Raw genomic sequence first — 21,919 nt, 5'->3', positions numbered from 1 at the left:
CTGAAGACTGGAGTAATGATGCTGAAAATTCAGCTTTGCATCAAGGAATAAATTACATTTTAAAATATAATAAATTATAAAATAGTTATTAGAATTTTAAAAAATATTTCACAATATTACTGTTTTTTTAATCTTATTTTTGATCAAATAAATGCAGCCTCGGTGAGCATAAAAGACGCCTTTCATAAACATGAAAAAATCTTACCAGTCCCAAACTTTTGAATGGTAGCGTATAATAAATAAGCACATATACACTTAAATAAAACACATTTCATATAAAAACACATATGTGACCCTGGACCACAAAACCAGTCTTAAGTGTCAATTTACATAATATGAAAGCTGAATAAATAAGCTTTCCATTGATGTATGGTTTGTTAGGATAGGACAATATTTTGCTGAGATACAACTATTTGAAAATCTGGAATCAGAGGGTGCAAAACACAAAAATCGAAATACTGAGAAAATCGCCTTTAAAGTTGTCCAAATTAAGTTCTTAGCAATGCATATTACTAATCAAAAATTAAGTTTTGATATATTTACGGTAGGAAATTTACAAAATATCTTCATGGAACATGATCTTTACTTAATATCCTAATGATTTTTGGCATAAAAGAAAAATCGATAATTTTGACCCATACAATGTTTTTTTGGCTATTGCTAAAAATATACCCCAGCGACTTAAGACTGGTTTTGTGGTCAAGGGTCACATATACACTGACACATTTTTACCTTTATCTGAGCTTTTTCACAGGGATCACTGCACACTGATCTGATGATGGCACTGCTATTGGCCCAAATCTCCTCGTCATCCATCTTCAGCCCACTGTTGTCCCAGCTGCCCACATGGATGTAACTATAGTCCTCCTCACTCATCTGTTTAAAGTTCATGATTTCATACCTGGAAAAACACACATAAAAGCACCGTTATGGACGTGAAACGGTTAACCCAGCATCATTCATGTTTTGCTCATAAAGCCACTTAGTCTGAAGGAAGGTATTTTTGAAAATCACAATGACATCAACAAGATATTGTTTTCATTCTCTTTGAAATGAGTTTAGAAGCACATTCTTACTTGTGTTTGGAGTAGAATATGAACGATTCCTACCTCCCCGGGGAGTCTCCATTCTCATCAAACAGCACCACTTCTCCCGAGACGCCAGTGAAGTTTGTCCTCATGAGGAATTCTAAGAGTTTACCTCCATCAATCGGCCGCATGGCTTCACACAGACCTGCGTAGCTGGGACACAGAGACTTCTGCATGGCATGCAGGCCGTAAGCCATAGAGTAGATGGCATTGATCACAAAGCCCATCTTTGTGTCCTGAGCGTACTGGTGTCGGAGCAACTCTTTCTCTATGAGATGGTGTAGTGAAAACAAACAACAGAACAAAAAACATATTGAGTTCTAAAGACACTTTTTGTAATATCTATTCAGTGCTTTCATCTGCCACAGTAAAGTCTTTATCTACATTATATTTTTGTTGATTGATATTCATTATTAGATAGTTTAATAAAAGGACGGATGGACAAGTAGATGAAGCAGTGGAAGGACAAATGGAAGTATAATGGATGAAAAGATTGACAGATAGATGATGTATATATGAATTAATAGATGAAATTATGGAATGAAAGACGGATGGATGGATGGATGGATGAAAAACAGACAAAGTACTGGAAGGATGGATGGATGGATGGATGGATGGACGAATAGATGAAGTAGTGGAAGGACAAATGGATGGATGGAGGGAGGGAAGTATGGATGACTGGATGGATGGTGATGAAAGATGAATGAATAGATGAATTGATGGAATGAAAGATTTGGATGTATGGATGAATGGATGGATAGATAGTGGAAAAACAAATGGATGTATAATGGATGAAAAGATTGACAGATAGATGATGTATATATGAATGAATAGATTAAATGATGTAATGAAAGACTGATGGATGGATGTATGGATGAAAAACAGACAAAGTACTGGAAGGATGGATGGATGGACGAATAGATGAAGTAGTGGAAGGACAAATGGATGGACCGATGGATGGATGGAGGGAGGGAAGTATGGATGACTGGATTGATGGTGATGGATAGATTAATGAATAGATGAATTGATGGAATGAAAGATTTGGATGTATGGATGAATGGATGGATAGATAGTGGAAAGACAAATGGATGTATAAATGGATGAATATATTGACAGATTGATGGATGGATGATGAATAGATGAATTGATGGAATAAAAGCTTGATGTATATATATTTGGATGTATGGATTGATAGATGAAATAGTGGAAGGACAAATGTATGTATAGATGGATGAATATATTGACATTAATATATGGATGATGTATACATGAATGAATAGAAGAAATAAGATAATGAAAGATTGATGGATGGCTGAAAAAGAGACAAAGTATTGGAAGGACAAATGGATGTAAAGATGAACAGATCCACAGATTGATGAATGGGTGATATATGGATGAATTAATAAATTAATTGACGAAATTATGGATTGATGGATAGTTGGATTCATGGTTGGATGGATGGATGAATAAGTAAATAAAATAGTGGAAGGTTAGATGATTGAATGAATGAATGAATGAATGAATAGTTGAGCTGATAGGTGGATGGACAGATGAATGGAGAGATGGACACACAGATAAACAGATGTATAGATGTATAGATTAATGAATGGATGGACAGACAAAATGATGGACATATACAGGGGTTAAAGCAAAAAAAAATATTTTGACTGAAAATTTTTCCTCAGCCAAACCCCATTCCACAGCCATACCTATCACACACCCAGATTAAGAGCAGTTTTTTCTTCTTGTAATTAGGAGCACTTGTCCTCCTAATTTAAAAAATGTAGGAGCACCTTCTGATCAATAATAAAAAATTCTGATAAAAAATTAGCCTTCCTAATATGAGGTGACATTTGACTCATGATTTTAGGGGCATTTTCTTTTTAGCTTTGTAATGGCATTTTTCTAATTTTATTAAATGTATGCAGTGTTTCCTAGGATTTTTTCCAGCTGTGGTGGCAGGACTATTTCTCATGGACCACGCCCCCTCCCCTCCCCACCAAAGAATCATGTGCACTCAGAATTTAATTTATTTTAACTAAAAAAGACAAGTAAATAGTAAATAATAAAATAAGAACAAATAAATTAATGACAATCAATAGCACAAACAAAAACAATAACAAGATACAAATTAAATTAACAGTACTTTAATTTTTTCAGTTAGGTCTAACTATAATCTATTCAACTGTAAAATAACACTAGATAGTCTTCACTGTATAATGAAAGGCAGCAGGAGGTTTATTTAGGCTGCTGTCTCTTTAAGACCTCATTCACGGATCTAATATACTGTTACACATGGCTCTACCTGTTTTTATAGTCTATGGGCTCTACGCTTACTTTTCTTTTTAGGAGCGCTTGTCCTCCTAATTTAAAACATTTAGGAGCATGATCAATAATAAAAAATTCTGATAAAAAATGATCGTTCCTAATACGAGGTGACATTTGACTCCTTAAAAGTGCTGTATGTAAGTTTTTGACTCTACTAAAGCATACAAATACCATAATATGTTTGCAGATATTTAAGAAACATGCTAAGTTAACATACTTGTTTATCTGAAAAACAATGCTACAGTCAGTTATTCTCCTTCGAAAATGTGCGTTCCAGGCTGGAATGTGGGTCTCTGTTTTGGTTTGTGAAACCCACCCACTGCCAGTTTACCCAATTGTATTTCGGCACCCCGGGTTGCCAGTTGGCGGAAAACACAGCCTATTTCATTTCATTCATCGTCAAGTGCGCTCGTTCCTGTTGGTGTCGTCAATCTGGCAACCTGCATGTGCGTCAAGTCTGAGGAAGAGGGGCCGGGTGAAAAAAACCCTCTCCAATAGTTTGAATTTGGACTGCAATACCTAGTTCAACCACTCGGTGTCAATCCTACATACAGCACCTTTAAAGTGACTTACAGGGGTATTTTCTTTTTACCTTTGTAATGGCATCATTTTCATCTATGTCAAATTCAAAAATTTATGTTTATGAGCTTTTTAAAATTTCTATTTAAAACAATATAATAAGAAGTAGAATAAGACAAATTCAAGTTACCAATGAAATTTGTATTAATAAAACATTAATTTGTACAGAGGTGGCACAGAAGAACACAAAACTGGCTTGTCGGTACATTTTCAGACGTTTAATGAGGCTCAGAGGTGGCATGAGTGCAATCAAATTCATACATTCATGTGGAGATTAATGTTTTAAATATACAATTTTGAATACAGAAATATTAAATTGAAATTCAGAAAAAAATGAAATTATACGCAAAAATGAAACTAAATCTGCCAGCAGGTGGCGGCAAGTCACTGATTTTATCACTGAATCATTCATTCAACTGATTCGTTCAAACTGCTGATTCATTCAAAATCAGGCAGTACTTGTTTATTGAACTGTTGTATTAAATCAATATCACATTTGCAAACTCCCTTAATAACTATTAAAAGTTGTCACTCTCCTTATCGTGATCTGTGGGCACACAGAAAATGAGAGTGCACGAGTTCTCAAGACTCAAAAGCACGTGCAAATGATATGTTCCGTCATCTGTCATCGCGTTATAAGCGCGGAACCTGCGGGAATAAGACAAAGTCCCTTTAAGGGTATTCTATAGTCTCTGAAATTAGTAGAATTGTTATTAATAGCCGCAATCCTGCGCCGAAATTCAAGTTCTGCTCTGTGTTCTCTGCTAATAACCCGACTGTGAATGATGCGAGCGGCATCACTATGTTGTCACTGAGAAGCTGCAGAATGATTTTTGGTGTGCCGGCAGAACAACAACAACAATGCGCTACATGTTTCTTTTCCCCTCATTTTTTCCAATTGACGGAAATCCGTCGTAGACTTGCTGCAATTAACGGAAATCCGTCGTAGCGACAGAGAACTTTAATCCCTGCATATATTAAGTAGGATGGATGAATTGATGAAAGGACAGATAGATGTATGGTTGGATGGATAAAGATAGATAAACAGATGAATAGAGGGATTGATGGACAGACGAATGGATGGATGAATTGATGAAAAGCCAGACATCCAGATAAACTGTCCCAAACTCATGTAAGTTGTGGTGAGTTCATGTGAGAACATCTTCCACTCACTGGTGCAGGTTTTGTTGTATTTGGCGCTCTCTTGAGGAAGTCCCTTCAGCCGGCACTGGAAGCGGTGCTGCCAAAACTCAGGGAACCAGGGGTTCCGGAGGTTCGTGTCCGGCTGCAGGTTCAGGTAGTAATCATCAAACCACGTGACGTAAGCAGACTGCAGCTTGATAGTGATTCCCCCCGCTGCCTCCCTCTGGAAGCCGTCAGTGACATCATAGCGGTCCGCCCAACCATCGCTGCAAAGTGTACATGAGACAAGTGAGTAATGAATGGCTTTTATATAGAACAAACCCCCTTGAGAGACAGTCAGGGAGCCTCCCGGTCCAAACTGACCCACATAACAGGCAAAGCCCAGTAGTTATGACCAGGTTACTCTATGAATTAGGTCTTGAGGACACAGCTGGCCAGTATTTCATAGTGACAGACTCATAATAAACCTCTCCATGAGATATATGTGCTCCAAATCCTCGCCATTAAGCATCAAAGGGATCTTTGAATGACAACAGATGAGTCTTACCTTCTCCTTCCTCCTTTTTCATATAAACACAAGAAAAATAAACTACACTTTTCAGCGTCCGCTCCATCTATATGTTCTCGAACACTTCCTAAACTCATAGCGCTAAATGTTATACAACTCAGCAGTGTGTGGGAGGTATCATTTTTGTTCTCATGGTAGGTAAGGAGAGGCTTTCATAACTTGTCCTTGGAGGCAAAAGCAATGGGAGGGAAGCATAGAGGAGCATGTTAGTAGCAGCTTGAATCATCTCATGGAAAAGAGCTGAACAGCTCAGTAAACCCACACACTGACCCCAGCAGGTCAGCCTCCCTCTGCCCACTGCCGCTGCAGGAAAACTTAAAAAAAGACAACAAAAATGCCAAAGCAAAGGCGCCGCTGCCTTTACAAAGATGTCTGACAGCATTTTAGAGCACATTAAAACATATTGCAAAATTAGGGCTGGGTGAATATTTGCTATATGCATTTGATATGTTGATATTTACCAACAAGTAGGACCATTCTCGCTTGTTCTTTGTGCTATGAGAGCACTAAAAGAGAGATATTTTAACAGTACATCTTATTTAAACCTCAGTAGGAAATGTGCAGATTGAATCTGATTCATTTTCAGTCATCTTTTGAACTGTTAGTTTTAATTAATCAGTTCAAAAATACTGATTCAGTGATTTGTTTGTGTCGGCATGCAAAGATGTTTATGGAATTATTCAAATTTCAATGAAACTTCCCAGATTGAATAAAAACCATAAAGCCATCTCAATGAAAACACAATAATAACATCATGAATATCATCAGAAGTCTGGAAAATGTTGAGAACTTAGTTTTTTTGGTAAAGTCTTATGTGCTTTATAGTGAACTAGTCACTATATGACTGTAATTAGACTTCATAAATAGTCTAAATAATAATAATAATATTACTTTTACCTGTGCAACAGATAATTAATTAATTATCAGTTTTGAAATAATTTTTTGTTTACACTTTACAATAAGGTTCCATTTGACATTAGTTAACTACATTAAATAAATACAAACTAACAATAAAAAACGTAAAAAGCATTTATTAATTAAAGTTAATGTTAATTTCAACATTCACTAACACATTATTAAATTCAAAAGCAGTGGTAATATTATTTATGGACCTGAGCTAACATGAACTAACAATGAACAGTTGGAATTTTATTAACTAACTTTATATACCGTAACAAATGTGTTGCTCATTATTAGTTATTGTTAGTTAATGCAGTAACTAATGTAAAATAATGGTACCTTATTACAAAGTGTTACCTTTTTTAATTCATCCAGATGTGGTCAGGTTTTATAGCATAAAAAATTACGAAATCTGGATTTAGTAAGAATTAATAATAATAAAAGTTTCTATGCTTTATACGTCAACGTTTCACAAAAAACGTTTTCACGTTTTGGAATCTACACGGATCACAGTTTTAATCTGTTAACAATTAGCCCACAGAGGAATAACACACCCACGTTTATGTGGGAAGCTGCTGTATTAAGGACCGAAAATAATATCAGATTTACACCAACAAATGCTGCAAAGAAGCCGCAAAGTGAAACTGATGATTAAATTAGGTTACATTTGTATCCATCCCCAGCGGCGGGGGGAGTCAGATCAGCCCTCATCAGCAATAGATCAGCTCTTGTGCACACTTCACTGATGAACATTTTGACAGATAATACAACAGAATACAATAGTGTCCTCACACTCACTAGAGACAGATGGCTGGGCACAGTCTGCAAACTGCTCATTAGTAAATAATTGAAAGTCATTCAGTTGTGAAACGGAGAAGCCTGGACATAACTGGACATTTCCATGGCTGTCAATAGGCTGCTGAGTGGGGATGTTGACAAACGGCCTTTGGTAACAATTGTTTTTGTAAGGAATCGGATCAACTCGCACTGCAGTCCCATATGCTAATAAAAAAATGCCATATATATTTTTAAATGTATTGTAGATATATTTTTAAAATTATATAGAAATGGCCTTTTTTTTTTTGCAAATGTACATTTTACATAAATATATTTTCCATATGCTTTAGTTACGCATATTTACTCCTATATTTGTTGGACATTTTTTAAATATATTTTTAATATTATTTTTATATATATTGTCCAAATAAAAAAAAAACTGCATTTACCAAAAATGTTTAATACTGGTAAATTAATATTAATATTTTAATTTTGGAAATGTATTTTCATGCCCCTTGAAATACATTTTGTAATATATTTTGGCATAACAAACAAAATCTATTTTTAATAAGAAGATTACACTGGTTATAACACATTTAGTATATATTTTAAATATATTTTGGTAATAATATATTGGTAATTTTTAAACAAATTTTTCAATGAATTAATGCTAAATAAAGCAAACATGCATGCACACCAAATCAGAACGCAACCAATATACCAAAGAAAGCACATTGAGTTTTTTTGTTATCGTCTTGAGACACTTTATCAATTTTGAAGCCACATAGAGATCAATAAACTGGAAGAGCTTACGGTTACGGTACAGAGCCCATCGTGTATTTCTAAGGGAGGGGCTTCATAAAAACAGGAACTCATCGCGCGTTCAAATGAGAAGGGACAGAGCTGTGTAGAATAAAGGTAAGTTATGTGAAAAATAATGCTTTTTAAAAAAAAAAAAAAAAAAAGAATTAACACATGCTAGACTGCCCCCCATAAACACAATCAAGCCTAGAAAAAAAAAAACAGTCAACCACCCCTTTAAAAAAAGTTTTGAAACGTTATTGGTGATTTTTTTTTATTGAATATTATAAATAAACAGACAAACAAACAAATAAATAATGATGCTCATCATGCTTTATATGCAAAAAAAATTTTTTGTCTGTGGACGTTTCACGTTTTGGAATGTACACGAATTACAGTTTTAATCTGTTAACAATTAACCCACAGAGAAATAACACATGCACGTTTATGTGGGAAGCTGCTATATTAAGGACAGAAAATAATATCAGATTTATGCCAACAAATGCTATCTATTTGGCATATGTTTCAAAATATTTTGTTGAATAAAACCACTTAATTTACATGTTACCATTTTTAGGTTGCAATTGATATATTAGTAATTGTATTTTTTCCTCTTATTCCCATTTAGCAGAAGGTGAAGTCAATTTATTGTAAGCTCAAAGGTGAAGCGTGCACTTCTCCCAAACACTCCCAACAGCAAAAAACGACACACTTCACCTCTAAAAGTTTATAAAACACGTCCACCAATGAGTGAACGTCTAATTATCCAACTGAAGAGCTCCTGAACAGAAGCAGAAATTGGAGGGATTATTCTTAGTTTAATATCTCAAAGACATAATACATTATTTCAGTCTGTAATATCCATAAGCGATTTATTAATGGAACAGCCAGAACTGAATTGGGGGTGAAGCTAAAAATAGGTAATTTAGTTGTCACACTCCAGGAGATTAAAAATGGGAAGAATCATTTCTTACTTCATTTGACACTATGAATAGCATCGCACGTGCAAATTTTTCAAGATGTCGATGCCTAGTCAAACTCTTAAAATATTCTTCTCACAGGATCTGTCACATACAATTATTTTTCTGTCAGTCACTGAATGGTGAATTAGTAATCTTTCACAAATAACTGAAGTGTCTCTAATATCTTTCTTCGATGGGAAGAGAACCCATTAGGTAAAGTTGACGTGTGTAAGAGTATTTAAGAGACAATCTGTACTTGTAAAACCAGATCCAGCATTACAGAATTACTTCGGTGTGACTGAACCTCTCAAGTCCTCATTACAGAATCAACAGGCTTACTCAAGACTTTATCATAACATGACTCAAGTGCCTATCACTGAAATAAACATAAATCACATACCTTGCTTCAGCAGTGGATGACTGTGATGGTGATGATGATGATGATGATGGTGATGGCAACATTTGTGGTGATAACAGACAGAAAGATGAGCCTTGCTTCCATGTTTTGATCCATCTTGATTTTCTCTCTCTCACACACACACACACACACACACACACACACACACACACACACACACACACACAAGCAAAGAGTTGCAGATGATGATCAACAGGCGTGGGTGGAAATTCAAAAGTATCTTTGAAATTGGCTACAGAATTGGCTGATGGCATGACCCTGTCTGACTCACAATCTCTGTGGAAATAGCACTAAATGAACACAAGATAACATGCAGTAAAGAAGATGCAGAAGACAGGAGTGACTGGGGCTAGTTGTCACACTGGGAAGTCATCACATGAGGTACATCTCAGTAACTATAAGGTTTTGAATTTGAGTGAAACTTGAATCAAAATGACTTTAAATTGTAATAACAGGCTGCACTGACCCCAGATTTTTGAATGGTAGTGTAAAAATAGTGTAATATACCCCATATAATATGACAACAGGCCCCAATAGCAGGAAACTTTTTACTGGGCAATTACAGTGAAAATTATTAATTAGATAGTCATGACTCTATGGTATGTTTCTAAACAGAATATAAAATAAAAAAAACAAATATACTCAAAACAAATTATACTCTTGAGAAATAGTCACTGGAGTAAAACATGTGGCAACTACCCTGCATAGTTGTTTTTTCTGCAGCAGTAAGTGTTATAGATGTACAGTAAGCTTTTCTAATACACCTCCTACACTTTGAGAAAAAAACAAGATTTGTTTTCCGAACCTGCCAAGAGTGCTTGCCACAGCTCACAGGCACAATTTCAGGAGTGTTTTCTTGCCGTTGCTTTGATAAGAAATGTCTGCTAAAAATATAAATCCATGTGCATAGAGTTCATGTTTTGGGTAACTCACCTGCCAACCAACAGAAACTCTCCAACTAGGCGGCGGCGTCTCATGGCCATGAGGATGCCACGTACGGTCATGCCCTCACAGAAGCATGCCACTACACGAGCTTTGGGCAGGTGGCTCCTGAGCTTATCGAGAAGACGGTCGAAACTCTGCTCTCCAGCATTGCTGTAGATCTTGTCAGAGTGGGCAATACAGATGCCCTCCTTTGCTGCCATGTCTTTGAAGGCCTCCATTCCACTCTCACCGTAGTTCCCTGAAGATTGAATGATTTTTAAGCTTGAAACATGTTCAAAAACTTTGGGCCATCACACCATCATACCAGTTTCAGTGACAATGCTGAAGTTTGTGGATATTTAAAGGATAAAATCATTATATTATATTATATTATATTGTCTATAAAATATATTTATATTTAATATTATTTTATTAAAATTTTAATTAAACATTTCTTTAATAAAATATTTATATCAAATAATTTATTATTTTTAATATAAATTAGCTTGGAATTGTACAGCTATAATGAAACTGTGACAGAAATGGCCATGACAAATGTAATTTTGATTGGTTCACAAAACAATCCACGGTCTTGTCCAAGCCTTGTTAAAATCTTCAGGAGAATATGAAGAGCTGCAGGTGCTACACACAGTCAGGAACAGCAGACATTTTAACTAAGTCTCCCACATTTTATTCTCACCATTAGTTCTTCTTTTGTTTACAAATAAAATCTATCCTACTTCCTCATTATTACCATGACTTGACTGGGTGGGCCAGTTGAGGGAGTAGTGAAACGTTTGGTACAGTAGATTGAACGCTAATTTTGAGATTCATGATTTTGAGATTTTGATTTCTCATGAAATGACCTCGTACTGCTGAACTGAAAGTTATTTAAATTGAAACGTCATATTTATGGCAAAATCTCCGAAAATATCATTTATGTTCTATAAAAGTGTACTTGTTCTGTGCTTTGTTTCCTGAATATATTCAGTAAGAAATAAAAATAGATTTAACTTTTTCATGCTTTGAAAAACTAATGAAAAACAGGCCATGGTGCCCCTCTTTCATAAAGTGTCAGGGGTAAACTCCCCCAATTTACATAAAAATCAGGTCACCTACTTTTGTGTGAGGAATGTTCCCAGTCTTCACACATTTTATGAGGTGCGAATTGCAAAGATGTCTTGATAAACAGCAAACATACATTTTCATTTCACTCAAATACAGTAAATCGACTTTCACCGATTTTTCCAAGTCAATGCACAAGCATCTTAATTACACCCGAGATTCTAATAATGGAGATTACAAGGACTAAAACAACATTCACAAGATGTGAAGATCCAGTGATGGAGCTTTGCTAAAAAATATTAGGAGTGAGCGTAGTGGTTAACAGTCTGGACTTGTAACCTAAAGGGTTGCAGGTTCAAATCTGGCTGAGTTTGATTTGTGAACCGTAAGGTCACTGAGACCCCCATCCCCATAACGTCCCAGAGGAAAACACTTAACCCCAGCTTGCTATTAGCATTCCGGTGAGTAAGCTGTATCTGCAAGGTGAGAAATGTCCATTGCTCTTCATCCTAACATGAGAGTTTTGAGGAACTATACCAAGAAAATATTTAGGGCTTTTGCTAAAAATGCAGCAGATATTGGTCATTCCTTGTATGCAGTACATTTTCGTGTACCCATCATATATGTCTCAGTACTTTTATAATGATTTCAAAAGTTTGGGGTCAGTAAGATTTTTAAAAAGAAATGAACACTTTTATTCAGCAATTATGTATTATATTTATTAAAAGTGACACCATTAAAATGTTACAAAAAATAATTTTAAATATATTTTTGCACTTTCTGTTTATCAATGAATCATGGTTTCTACAAAACAATTAAGTAACAGCTGTTTTTGTGACACATTGTCTGAAAGGCCTTAGTTTGAAAGGAAACTTTTGCATTTCAATACCTTTAATAAAATACATTTTTATAAAAAGACAGTAAACCTCACTATTATACACACAGCTTTCATTAACATACGTTATTTTCATGTTAAACTAGGGCAAAAACACCTATTCTCCACTGGTGTTCAGCATGTTGTTTGACAAGCTGGTTAAACACAAGTCAAATCAAATGTAACTACAAACATTTGTTCTATTTTATCAATAGAGCCCACAAATTACAAATGTCAAAGGATGATATAATACAAATGGAGCTACAGATGCCAGCAAATGAATCAACATTATGGAGTATTTCACGGCTCCTTGTTCTGTATGTGGGTGAAAACTGGGGTGGGCTCCACATTTAACTACCTGCTGGCAATTAACACCAGTCTGTGAGGCCATCAATCTTCTAGCCAAACCGCTTCAGTCTGTAGTATTCAGTAAACAATGAACCAGGGATACTATTTAATAGTTAAGTAAAACTAAAACCATGAACTACATTTTACGTTCCTTGAATTAAAATAAATAGTATGAAATAAAATATATGTGACCCTGGACCACAAAACCAGTCCATAAGGGTCATTTTTTTTAAATTGAGATGTATACAGCATATGAAAGCTGAATAAATAAGCTTTCCATTGATGTATGGTTTGTTAAGATAGCACAATATTTGGCCGAGATACAACTATTTGAAAATCTGGAATCTGAGGGTGCAAAAAAAAAAAAAAAAAAAATCTAAATATTGAGAAAATTGCCTTTAAAGTTGTTCAAATGAAGTTCTTAGCAATGCATATTACTAATCAAAAATTAAGTTTTGATATATTTACAGTAAGATATTTATAAAATATCTTTATGGAACATGATCTTTACTTAATACTTAATATCCTAATTATTTTTGGCATAAAAGAAAAATTTTTCAGTTTGACCCATACAATGTATTGTTGGCTATTGCTACAAATATACCAGTGCTACTTATGACTGGTTTTGTGGTCCAGGGTCACATATATGTAAAAAAACTATTTATAATATATACTGCCTGAGTTTGTAACATACAGTAAAGTATGCACCCAGGTTACTATTTAATATTCATTAGTTAACTAAAACTAAAACCAGTAAAAAACAGTTTTGTTAGTTGAATTTGAACTTGCTAAGATGAACTTGAAGTTATTAAGAAAATTAAAAACTATAATATATACAGTATATTATATAAGAAACTGCAATTGCTAAAACTTAACTCCATTCAAAAGGAAAAAAAGAGAAAATATAAAATAAAAACAAATTCAAACGCCAATAAGATAAAATCTCAGTGGTACTAAATAGCATTGTTATGCACATTTAAGATATAAAGTTTGGCTTAATGCAGTTTAAATGGTGTTTAATCTCACCAAGTCACCAAGTGTAATAAACAAGTACATAAAATGATTAGCAGATGCCTGGATCTTGACTACATGTGGCACATGCTGCATCAGATACATAAACTCTTTATGAGGACTCCTTAAAAGATGTGACATTTCCCTCTATGAATAATAAAGAGATTTAGCTGTTTAGGCCAAGATAAAGGTGAACCGCAACAGACAGAGTGATGCATTATCACCTAATAAAATCCCTCTGGAAAATCTCTCACTTTGAGAACGTGGAAGATTTAACACTTTAAATAATAGTTTTACGTGCTTATGGAGATCTGCCTCTCTCACTGGAAGACTTTTGTGAAATACTAATGCGAGGAAGAAATTAAACCTCCAGAACAAAAAAATGAATAGGCTCAAAAGAAAAATAAAAGGGTTGCAGGGCAGATTTAGCTCTTTTAAGAAGCGTTGTGGAAAATCTCATAGTAACCGTGAAGAAAAATGCTTCCCCGAGGAAAGAGATCACGTACCTTCAGTGTGAATGGCAGATACGTAGGTCCAGTTATATCTTTTGACGATGTCCACCATCGCTCTGGCCTGCTGGGCATCAGAAGGCACCACCCTCATAAAGTACTTGTACAAAGACTTATCACTGAGATCCATACTGGTTGCCGAATACGCAATCTGGGGAATGTTGAAGAGCTGAAGGAGATTCTGAACCTGGATGGCCACAGAACTGGATCCAGGCCCGATCAACCCCACAATGGGCTTCTTTCCTTTCATGGGAGTCCCTCCACCTTCGGTTGTACACTTAGACATGCCTTCTTCCTCCTCGGCTGAGACTAGAGTGTCACGGATGAACTCGATGCTCTGCTCCAGAGCCACGGCCGAATGCCAGCAGGAGTCTCTGATCTCGCAGCCCAGTGTGATGTTGGGTAGGATGTGCGGGTCTGCGTTGATGCGGTCCAGTGTGTGCATCATGGCCTCCACCCGCTGGATGCCATACTGCTCGCGTACAGCGCCGCACTTGCGCTCGTGAACCTTGTCGGCCGGCGGCTGATGATGGACAGAGAAAAGAGCCCCGATGATGATGTCGCCAGGAATGTGTGCCAAGACGCGTCGCTCGCTGGCTTGGGCCTTCGCTAAAATGTCCGACTGTGTAGGACCCAATCTGTCTCCGAGCAGCACAAACACCAGCAAATGTAAAATCCCCATTTCCTCGGCCCTCTCAGATCAGAGTGTCGATTACTGGTAGGTCCCTCAGGGCATCTGAAAGAGTCACAAGAAGCAGAAATCTTCAGAACAGTATCCCTGGAGATCATCAACCTCCCACTGAATCACAGAGGTGCATATTTGTGAGAGTCGTGATAAGGATGAGCTGTCGCCAGGGCAACGTCTTATTCTAAAGTGTGAGGATTTTTCTGCCTTCCTCTAAATATCTCGAGATCAGGAGGAAAACAAAGTTGAAATGCACATGAAGAAGTTCTGGTAGATCTTTTGTAATGAGATGCATCATTAACAATGACCTGTTAGAAACAAAGAGCATGTAAATCTTAAAATATGTATTGATTCTGATTCGTAAATTTGTTCAGAATCAAAACCTCAGAGATTTTCCACAACACCGAGACCCAGATGATAATGATCTTATGGAGATTTGCAGCCACTGAATATTTATATTGCCTCATTAAGCTCTTTTCATTACTGTAAATGAATGATTAATTTAATTAAAATGAGTTACATAGTTTAGAGAAATAAATACAGAATTCCCAATAGTGATTTTTAGTTACTTATATGTGAGCCAGTATATCATAAAATATTGTGCTGGTCTCTTCAGTTTACAGGGTCTGAGGGCTATATCTCATACTTTTACAGATCACTTGGGCAAATCATACCATATGTCATGTCAAGAAAACATGGGAGAGGGATTTGGGGACTGTTTTTGATGTCTAACCACAATTTATAGTACGTTTTGTTGCAATAGACTGATAGAAACCCACTGTATGAACACAGAACTCATGTATACTTAATGTTGATATTGGTATATAAAAGCACTATTTATGTTCTTCTATTGGTAGGGTTTGCTCTCTGATTTCAAAGAAACTACGATTCATTTTTAAACAGCAGGACTGTCTGTATATCTTCAGCTTTCCAACTCAGCAGAAAATTCTGAATTCTTCTAACACAAAATTGTTGGACAAACTTATAAAGTGCATTCTGTTCAATTGGATCAGTGACAAACCACCAACAGTTACTCAACATTACAGAGAAATGTATACTGCATAGAAAGCTTGCTATGGTTGATGAGCTTATTTTCTTTTTTGTAGCTGCTGTACTTTCATTTATCTATGTAATTGTTCATTTAAACAATAAGTTAGAGACAAATTAATAACTGAAAAAGGTGCCAAACATAAAATTGCCTAGATTCAAGAAGCATTCGCTGCTGTCTGAGCTCTCCGTGGTGCTGAAATACAGTCTGAAGCGTCAATCATAAACCAGTATATTTGAATCAATGAATAACAATAATGTGGCGGAATACCACTTCATAGTTTGACATAACGCATACTTAAGAACTTGATGGACAAATAAAACATATGAACGTTCAAATAAACAGAAACAGGACCATGAACTTAAGCGTGAGGCATTAGACCTCTGATGAAAAAGTGTTAAATAACATCGTTAATAATAATAAAAACAGCAATGATAACATAACTTACCGTTCGGTTGTTAATTTGGGCCATTGCTCGTGTTCTCACAACCGAAGTGTCTCTGGGTGTATGAGCGCGTGCGATGTGCATTCACTGCAGCGACAACTTGCGCGCGCGTCACGTGACTATTATATATTTACATCTCGTTCTCGCAGTCCATGACGAAGATGAAACCATACAGAAGTAATCTGTTACTCTGAAAACAAAAGTAACAGAAAAGTCTAAACCTATTTTTTTTTTTAATAAATGTAATCAGTAGAAGTTTATTATTATTATTAGGCCTATTATTATTATTATTATTATTATTATTATTTGTATGTCCATAAACCTATATGTTTTAAAAACTACAAGGCTATTTATTTTTCATTGGAGTAGCCTACCCGCCTTATGTGTTTCATGAACATCTCAACCGAATAGTTGAGGTAAATATTTTTTTGAATTAAAGGTCAGAATGAAAAGGTTCGACAACTAGAAAATTAGACTAACTAGAAAACGCTTTCATTAGACTTTCACCTATTTCTTGCAGTGACAGTAACGCGCTGATGCAGAATTTCTGACCACTTACCTTAGAAACGGGGCACAGCGCCATCACCTGGTAAATCAGAATATTAGAGTCTTTATTACAGATTAGTGCTAGTTCTCACCTTTTTGTTTTACAACCCCTCAACATTTAGTCTTAAAGGGATAGTTCACCCAAAAAGTCATCATTTACTCACCCTCATGTCGTTCCAAACCTGTTTTTTTCCTACTATGGAAGTCAATGGCAACCACCAACTGTTTGATTACCAGCAATCTTCAAAATATCTTCTTTTATGTTCAACATAAGAAAGCAACTCATACAGGTTTGGAACGACATGAGGGTGAGTAAATGATGACTTTTTGGGTGAACTATCCCTTTAAGTACCCCTTCATCAACAACAGAGCAGAAATAACTCATAACTTACAGGATATCATTTCGTTTTATCATTAATATCAATAAATTGCCCACTATTTAAGTGATTCACTTTAAAACCAAAACAACTGATAATACTGTAAGTCAAAACAAACTTACGTAACTCCGTTTAAAGCTCTAGGATTGTGCCCAGTCCATCTGAGATTGTTTTGCTGTAAAGAAGAGAGAAGCATAAGGTAAGAAATTTAAATATCTACCTCTGTATTTTACTACAACTGTAACCCAGTTTTACATATTAATTTGTACTTGTTTTGGGGAATTACTGCTATAAATCACCTTCATATATCTAGTCATACTAGTCAGGCCTACATAAACTATTTAATAGTAAAATATGTAATGCTTGCAAAGATGTTTTTCTGAAGAAAATCCAACTGAGGCTGTGAATAGATGTGTTTTCATACATTTATTATTAATAATACGCAATTTATATACAGGTTTAAGAGAAAGTTTTATAGATTTATTTTTGTGTACATTTTATATAAATATTTAAATATATGTATTATGAACTTTTTATGAAATGTTTTATATAATTTACATACTTTTATATGAATGTTATTGTATATAATATATATAAAAGTGATTACAAATTAACTGTATACAATTCAATTAATCTGTAAGGTCAGTTATGACATCAATATAGGCATATACAGCTCCTCTATATTTTACCATATTACTATTGGCCTCTAGATGGCAATAGCATACTTTTTTAATTTTGTAGAAAACATTTAAAAAAGGTAAAAATCTTATTTTGTTCAGGTTGTGGCATTAGCTGGTTAACACTTGACGTTATTATTATACTGTAGTTGTGTGATCCAAAATATAAAACAACATTTGATTCACATCCTCTGATCTGGTGTGTGGCAGGGCTACAAATTATTATCACCTGATTCTAATTCTGTTGGTCTATTTAATGCTCTTTGTAGCTGATTGCTTGTTATTGCAGTCGAGTATGATATTGAAAGATCGGTTTTGTATACTAACTCCTGCTGTCAGTTCTGTTTTATTGTTAACGTTTGATCTTAAAAACTCTTGTGTAAGTTTGTTGGCATTGATTAACCATTGGCTAGTGCATTGAGTGTCAAAATGCCTACTGAAAATCTGTCTGATAAACGCATGTCCAAGTTTAAAAATAAGGGCAAGGAACCAACGGTGAGCTGTGCATCCATTCTGGCAGGTTTCCCCCCTTTTAACTGTTCCCACCTTACAATCTATTGATGTCTTTACACCCTCTCTATGCTTGCAGAAAATGCGTGACCGCAGAATTGCAGAGTGTGTTGAGCTTCGAAAAGCTCACAAGGTTGAAAGTATTATGAAGAGGAGAAATATTTCATCTGTGGGAGATGAGGAACCTCTGTCACCGGAGGATAACACTGACAACAAACAGGTGTTTGCTAATTAAACCTTTAATTAGAATTCACATTTTTACAATACTCTTGAAACTCCGTTTTTATTTTGTTAAGGTCATATCTGAAACTATTCAAGAAATTGTTGCCAATGTGAATGGTGAATGCCCAGAGAAGCAGAGACAAGGTTGTCAAGCAGCTAGGTACAGTAACCGGTCTTAACTTCATCCGTGATCAACTTTTTATAAAGCCTTACCAACCTTCAAATTGATGCCTTCAGGAAGCTGCTTTCTCGGGAGAGAAACCCTCCCCTGAAGGAGATCATAGAAGCTGGACTTCTGACTCGCTTTGTGGAGTTTCTAGGAAGGAATGATGACCCTACGCTGCAATTTGAAGCTGCCTGGTCTCTCACTAATGTTGCATCTGGCACCTCCTGGCACACACAGCAGGTGGTAGAGCATGGGGCAGTGCCAGCCTTCATTGCCCTGCTGGCTTCACCAATGCTGAACATCAGTGAACAGGCTGTCTGGGCTCTTGGCAACATTGCAGGTGAGAATACTTTGAACTTCATCTGCATCCTAAAAGAATGTGGCACTTGTACTCTAATGCTTGATGAGACTTTGGTACTTGAATGTTCAGAAAGGATGTACTATCTACTAGCTCTGAAGATTGAAAACCATTTGCCAAAGTGTTCATTCACCCATTTAGGTGATGGTCCTTCATATCGAGATGGCCTGATTGACTGTGGTGTCATCCCTGCACTGTTGGCACGGCTCACGCCAGATGCTCCTGTGAGTTTCTTCTGGAATCTGGACACCCCACACCTCTGGATTTGCAAGTGTAATTGCACAATGTAACCCACAAAATGTTTTGCAGGTGGGGTACCTTCGCAACCTTACATGGACCCTGTCAAACCTTTGTAGGAACAAGAATCCCTTCCCTCGTTTCAGTGCAGTCCAACAAATGCTCCCCTCCATAATCCAACTGCTCCACCATAGTGATAAATCCATCCTGTCTGATGCATGCTGGGCCATTTCGTACCTCACTGATGGACCCAACGAGAGGATTGATGTGGTTATCAAGACTGGAATCCTTCCACGGTTGGTTGAGCTCTTGGGGTTTGAGGAACTCACTGTGGTGGTAAGTACCCTAGTGTTTTTAACTTTCTGGTGTTGAATTGCTTAAAAGGAGTTTCTCATATATGATCTAGACACCAGCATTACGTTCGATTGGGAATATCGTGAGTGGTTCAGACCTGCAGACACAAGCGGCCATCGATGCAGGCGTGTTGAGTGCTTTGCCCCAGCTGATGCGACACCCTAAGTCCAGTGTTCAGAAGGAGGCAGCTTGGGCAGTGTCCAACATTGCAGCTGGACCCTGCCAACAGATCCAACAGCTCATCACGTGTGGATTGTTGGCTCCTCTAGTGGATCTCCTAAGGAATGTATGTCATAACTGATGTTTTGCTGGCATGCTGAATGTCTTTTTGCCCACGCGGAGCTGCCTATAAAATGTTCTGGCTCGAATTTGATTGCTTGCTTCTCCTAAAGCTCGGCATAAAATGAGGCCAATTATACAAACAGCCCCTCTTGGGGCTTCTTGAAATGTTGCATTTCCAGTTGGCAAAAGTATACTTTAACATGCTTTGTCAAATCTGAGGCAATTATATGGAAAGTTACACAACTGGCAACACTGAATTTGGTCTTGTGCAAGAATTTGACCGTTTCTAATGTTTGCAGTTATCATAATTTGACTCTGATGATTGCTGCTATGGTTGTCTTTGCATCCGTTTACTAATGTTTGTAAATGCTGCTAATTGGCACTCATGAATGGATGTCTACTTGTTAAACATAATGGGGAATGCATCTTCATAGTTTACCCACTTTTCAGTGTTTGTTTGACCAGGATCTGTTACGCATTGGGACACTTTTTGTACCTCTTCAAATTATGCAGGGCGACTTCAAAACCCAGCGGGAGGCAGTATGGGCAGTGACCAACTACACAAGTGGTGGGACTGTGGACCAAGTTGTTCATCTGGTCAAGTGTGGCGCTTTAGAGGCCATCTTGAACTTGCTTCAAGCTAAAGACACCAAGACTGTCCTGGTAATCCTAGATGCCATAAATAACATTTTCTTGGTGAGTCCAATATGTGTGATTTTCAAAGAATATGTAAAAATCTACTGCAACTCCCAGTGCTTGGCGTTGTGAGGGATATGCGAAAATATTAACTGTGCCTTCTGCAGGCTGCTGAGAAACTTGGGGAGGTTGATAAGCTTTGTTTGTTGGTGGAGGAAGTGGGAGGGCTGGATCGAATTGAGTTTCTTCAAAACCATGAGAACAATGCCGTTTATCGGGCAGCTCAAGCTCTTATTGAGAAGTATTTCAGTGAGGTGGGTATCTCAAGGGATTTTGTTAGGATGGCTAGTTTTTGTAATACATTTTGTGCAAATGCACTTTGATCTTGTAAAACTGATGCTCTTTGCACTCAGGATGGTGACGATCAGTGTCTGACAACTGAAGCCACAGATTCAAACTTTGTCTTTGGACCATCTGATCTCCAAAAGAGATTTGTCTTCTGATTTTTTTTTTTTTTTTTTTTAATTTAAACTTAAACTGAATAAATATTTTTGCAGTATGTTCTGGCTTATTTCTTATGGCTCCGATTTCAGGGCAAGGCAGTTAAAATTTGTACGAAATTTAATATTCATGGTGGCATAGTTTGAGACTTGTAGATAACACAACAGCCACCTTAATGTGACCGGTCTCATCACAAATGGCCTGTTTTGTTGATTTATATGGGTAACACTGGTTTTGTGCCATCGTTATATTGTAAAGCTGGTTATATGTAGAGTATGACCAGTCAAAATTCCTGAAAATAGACTTAAGGATCATTTTAGGGTTTGTGAAATTCAATATTGCTGTTAAAGGGATAGTTCACCCAAAAAAGTAAAATCTGTCAATCGCTATCTCAGGGTTGTAACAACCAGGAGTTTCTTTCTGTTGAACTTATAGGGGTCATATGATGCAATTTCAATTTTTCCTTTCTCTTTGGAGTGTTACAAGCTCTTGGTGCATAGAGAAGATCTGTAAAGTTGCAGAAACTAAAGTCTCAAATCCAAAGAGATATTCTTTATAAAAGTTAGGAGTCAACCCCCCC

General features: G+C 36.4%; 2 protein-coding genes across 3 annotated transcripts in view; one reads left to right on the top strand and one right to left on the bottom strand.

Annotated features, from left to right (window-relative positions):
- The window catches only part of LOC107693909 (metabotropic glutamate receptor 5-like), a 26,619-nt gene extending 10,088 nt beyond the window's left edge, over positions 1 to 16,531 (bottom strand). Inside the window, exons 1-6 of one of the 2 annotated variants that reach the window (XM_016493446.1) lie at positions 16,477 to 16,531; positions 14,293 to 15,288; positions 10,498 to 10,747; positions 5,169 to 5,404; positions 1,110 to 1,356; positions 733 to 901 (exon numbers count right to left, since the gene is read on the bottom strand). In XM_016493446.1, the coding sequence (XP_016348932.1) occupies positions 733 to 901; positions 1,110 to 1,356; positions 5,169 to 5,404; positions 10,498 to 10,747; positions 14,293 to 14,977 (1,587 nt within the window). In that variant the 5' untranslated portion in view covers positions 14,978 to 15,288; positions 16,477 to 16,531. Of the gene's footprint in view, positions 1 to 732; positions 902 to 1,109; positions 1,357 to 5,168; positions 5,405 to 9,546; positions 10,103 to 10,497; positions 10,748 to 14,292; positions 15,289 to 16,476 lie in introns of those variants that run through there. The other variant, XM_016493447.1, reaches the window with a different exon arrangement.
- A 1,818-nt stretch (positions 16,532 to 18,349) lies between these two features.
- On the top strand, positions 18,350 to 21,397 carry LOC107693907 (importin subunit alpha-5-like). The gene is made up of 10 exons (XM_016493442.1): positions 18,350 to 18,568; positions 18,663 to 18,803; positions 18,880 to 18,965; positions 19,043 to 19,311; positions 19,471 to 19,553; positions 19,639 to 19,902; positions 19,973 to 20,206; positions 20,716 to 20,898; positions 21,006 to 21,152; positions 21,252 to 21,397. Exons 1-10 carry the CDS (start codon positions 18,503 to 18,505, stop codon positions 21,339 to 21,341), a joined length of 1,563 nt encoding a protein of 520 aa, XP_016348928.1. The 5' UTR covers positions 18,350 to 18,502; the 3' UTR covers positions 21,342 to 21,397.
- The last annotated feature ends 522 nt before the right edge of the window (positions 21,398 to 21,919 follow it).

This window comes from Sinocyclocheilus anshuiensis, unplaced genomic scaffold (assembly GCF_001515605.1).
Source record: "Sinocyclocheilus anshuiensis isolate Anshui unplaced genomic scaffold, SAMN03320099.WGS_v1.1 scaffold694, whole genome shotgun sequence".
In the NCBI taxonomy this organism is placed as follows: Eukaryota; Metazoa; Chordata; class Actinopteri; order Cypriniformes; family Cyprinidae; genus Sinocyclocheilus; species Sinocyclocheilus anshuiensis.
This window is presented reverse-complemented; position numbering and strand designations above follow the sequence as displayed.

Bases quoted from the DNA above. Each gene is read 5' to 3' on its own strand.
- LOC107693907 (XM_016493442.1), top strand. From the start codon at position 18,503: ATGCCTACTGAAAATCTGTCTGATAAACGCATGTCCAAGTTTAAAAAT. The intron at 19,903-19,972 runs GTAAGTACCCTA...TATATGATCTAG, and splicing joins TTGAGGAACTCACTGTGGTG to ACACCAGCATTACGTTCGAT. The intron at 21,153-21,251 runs GTGGGTATCTCA...CTTTGCACTCAG, and splicing joins TTGAGAAGTATTTCAGTGAG to GATGGTGACGATCAGTGTCT.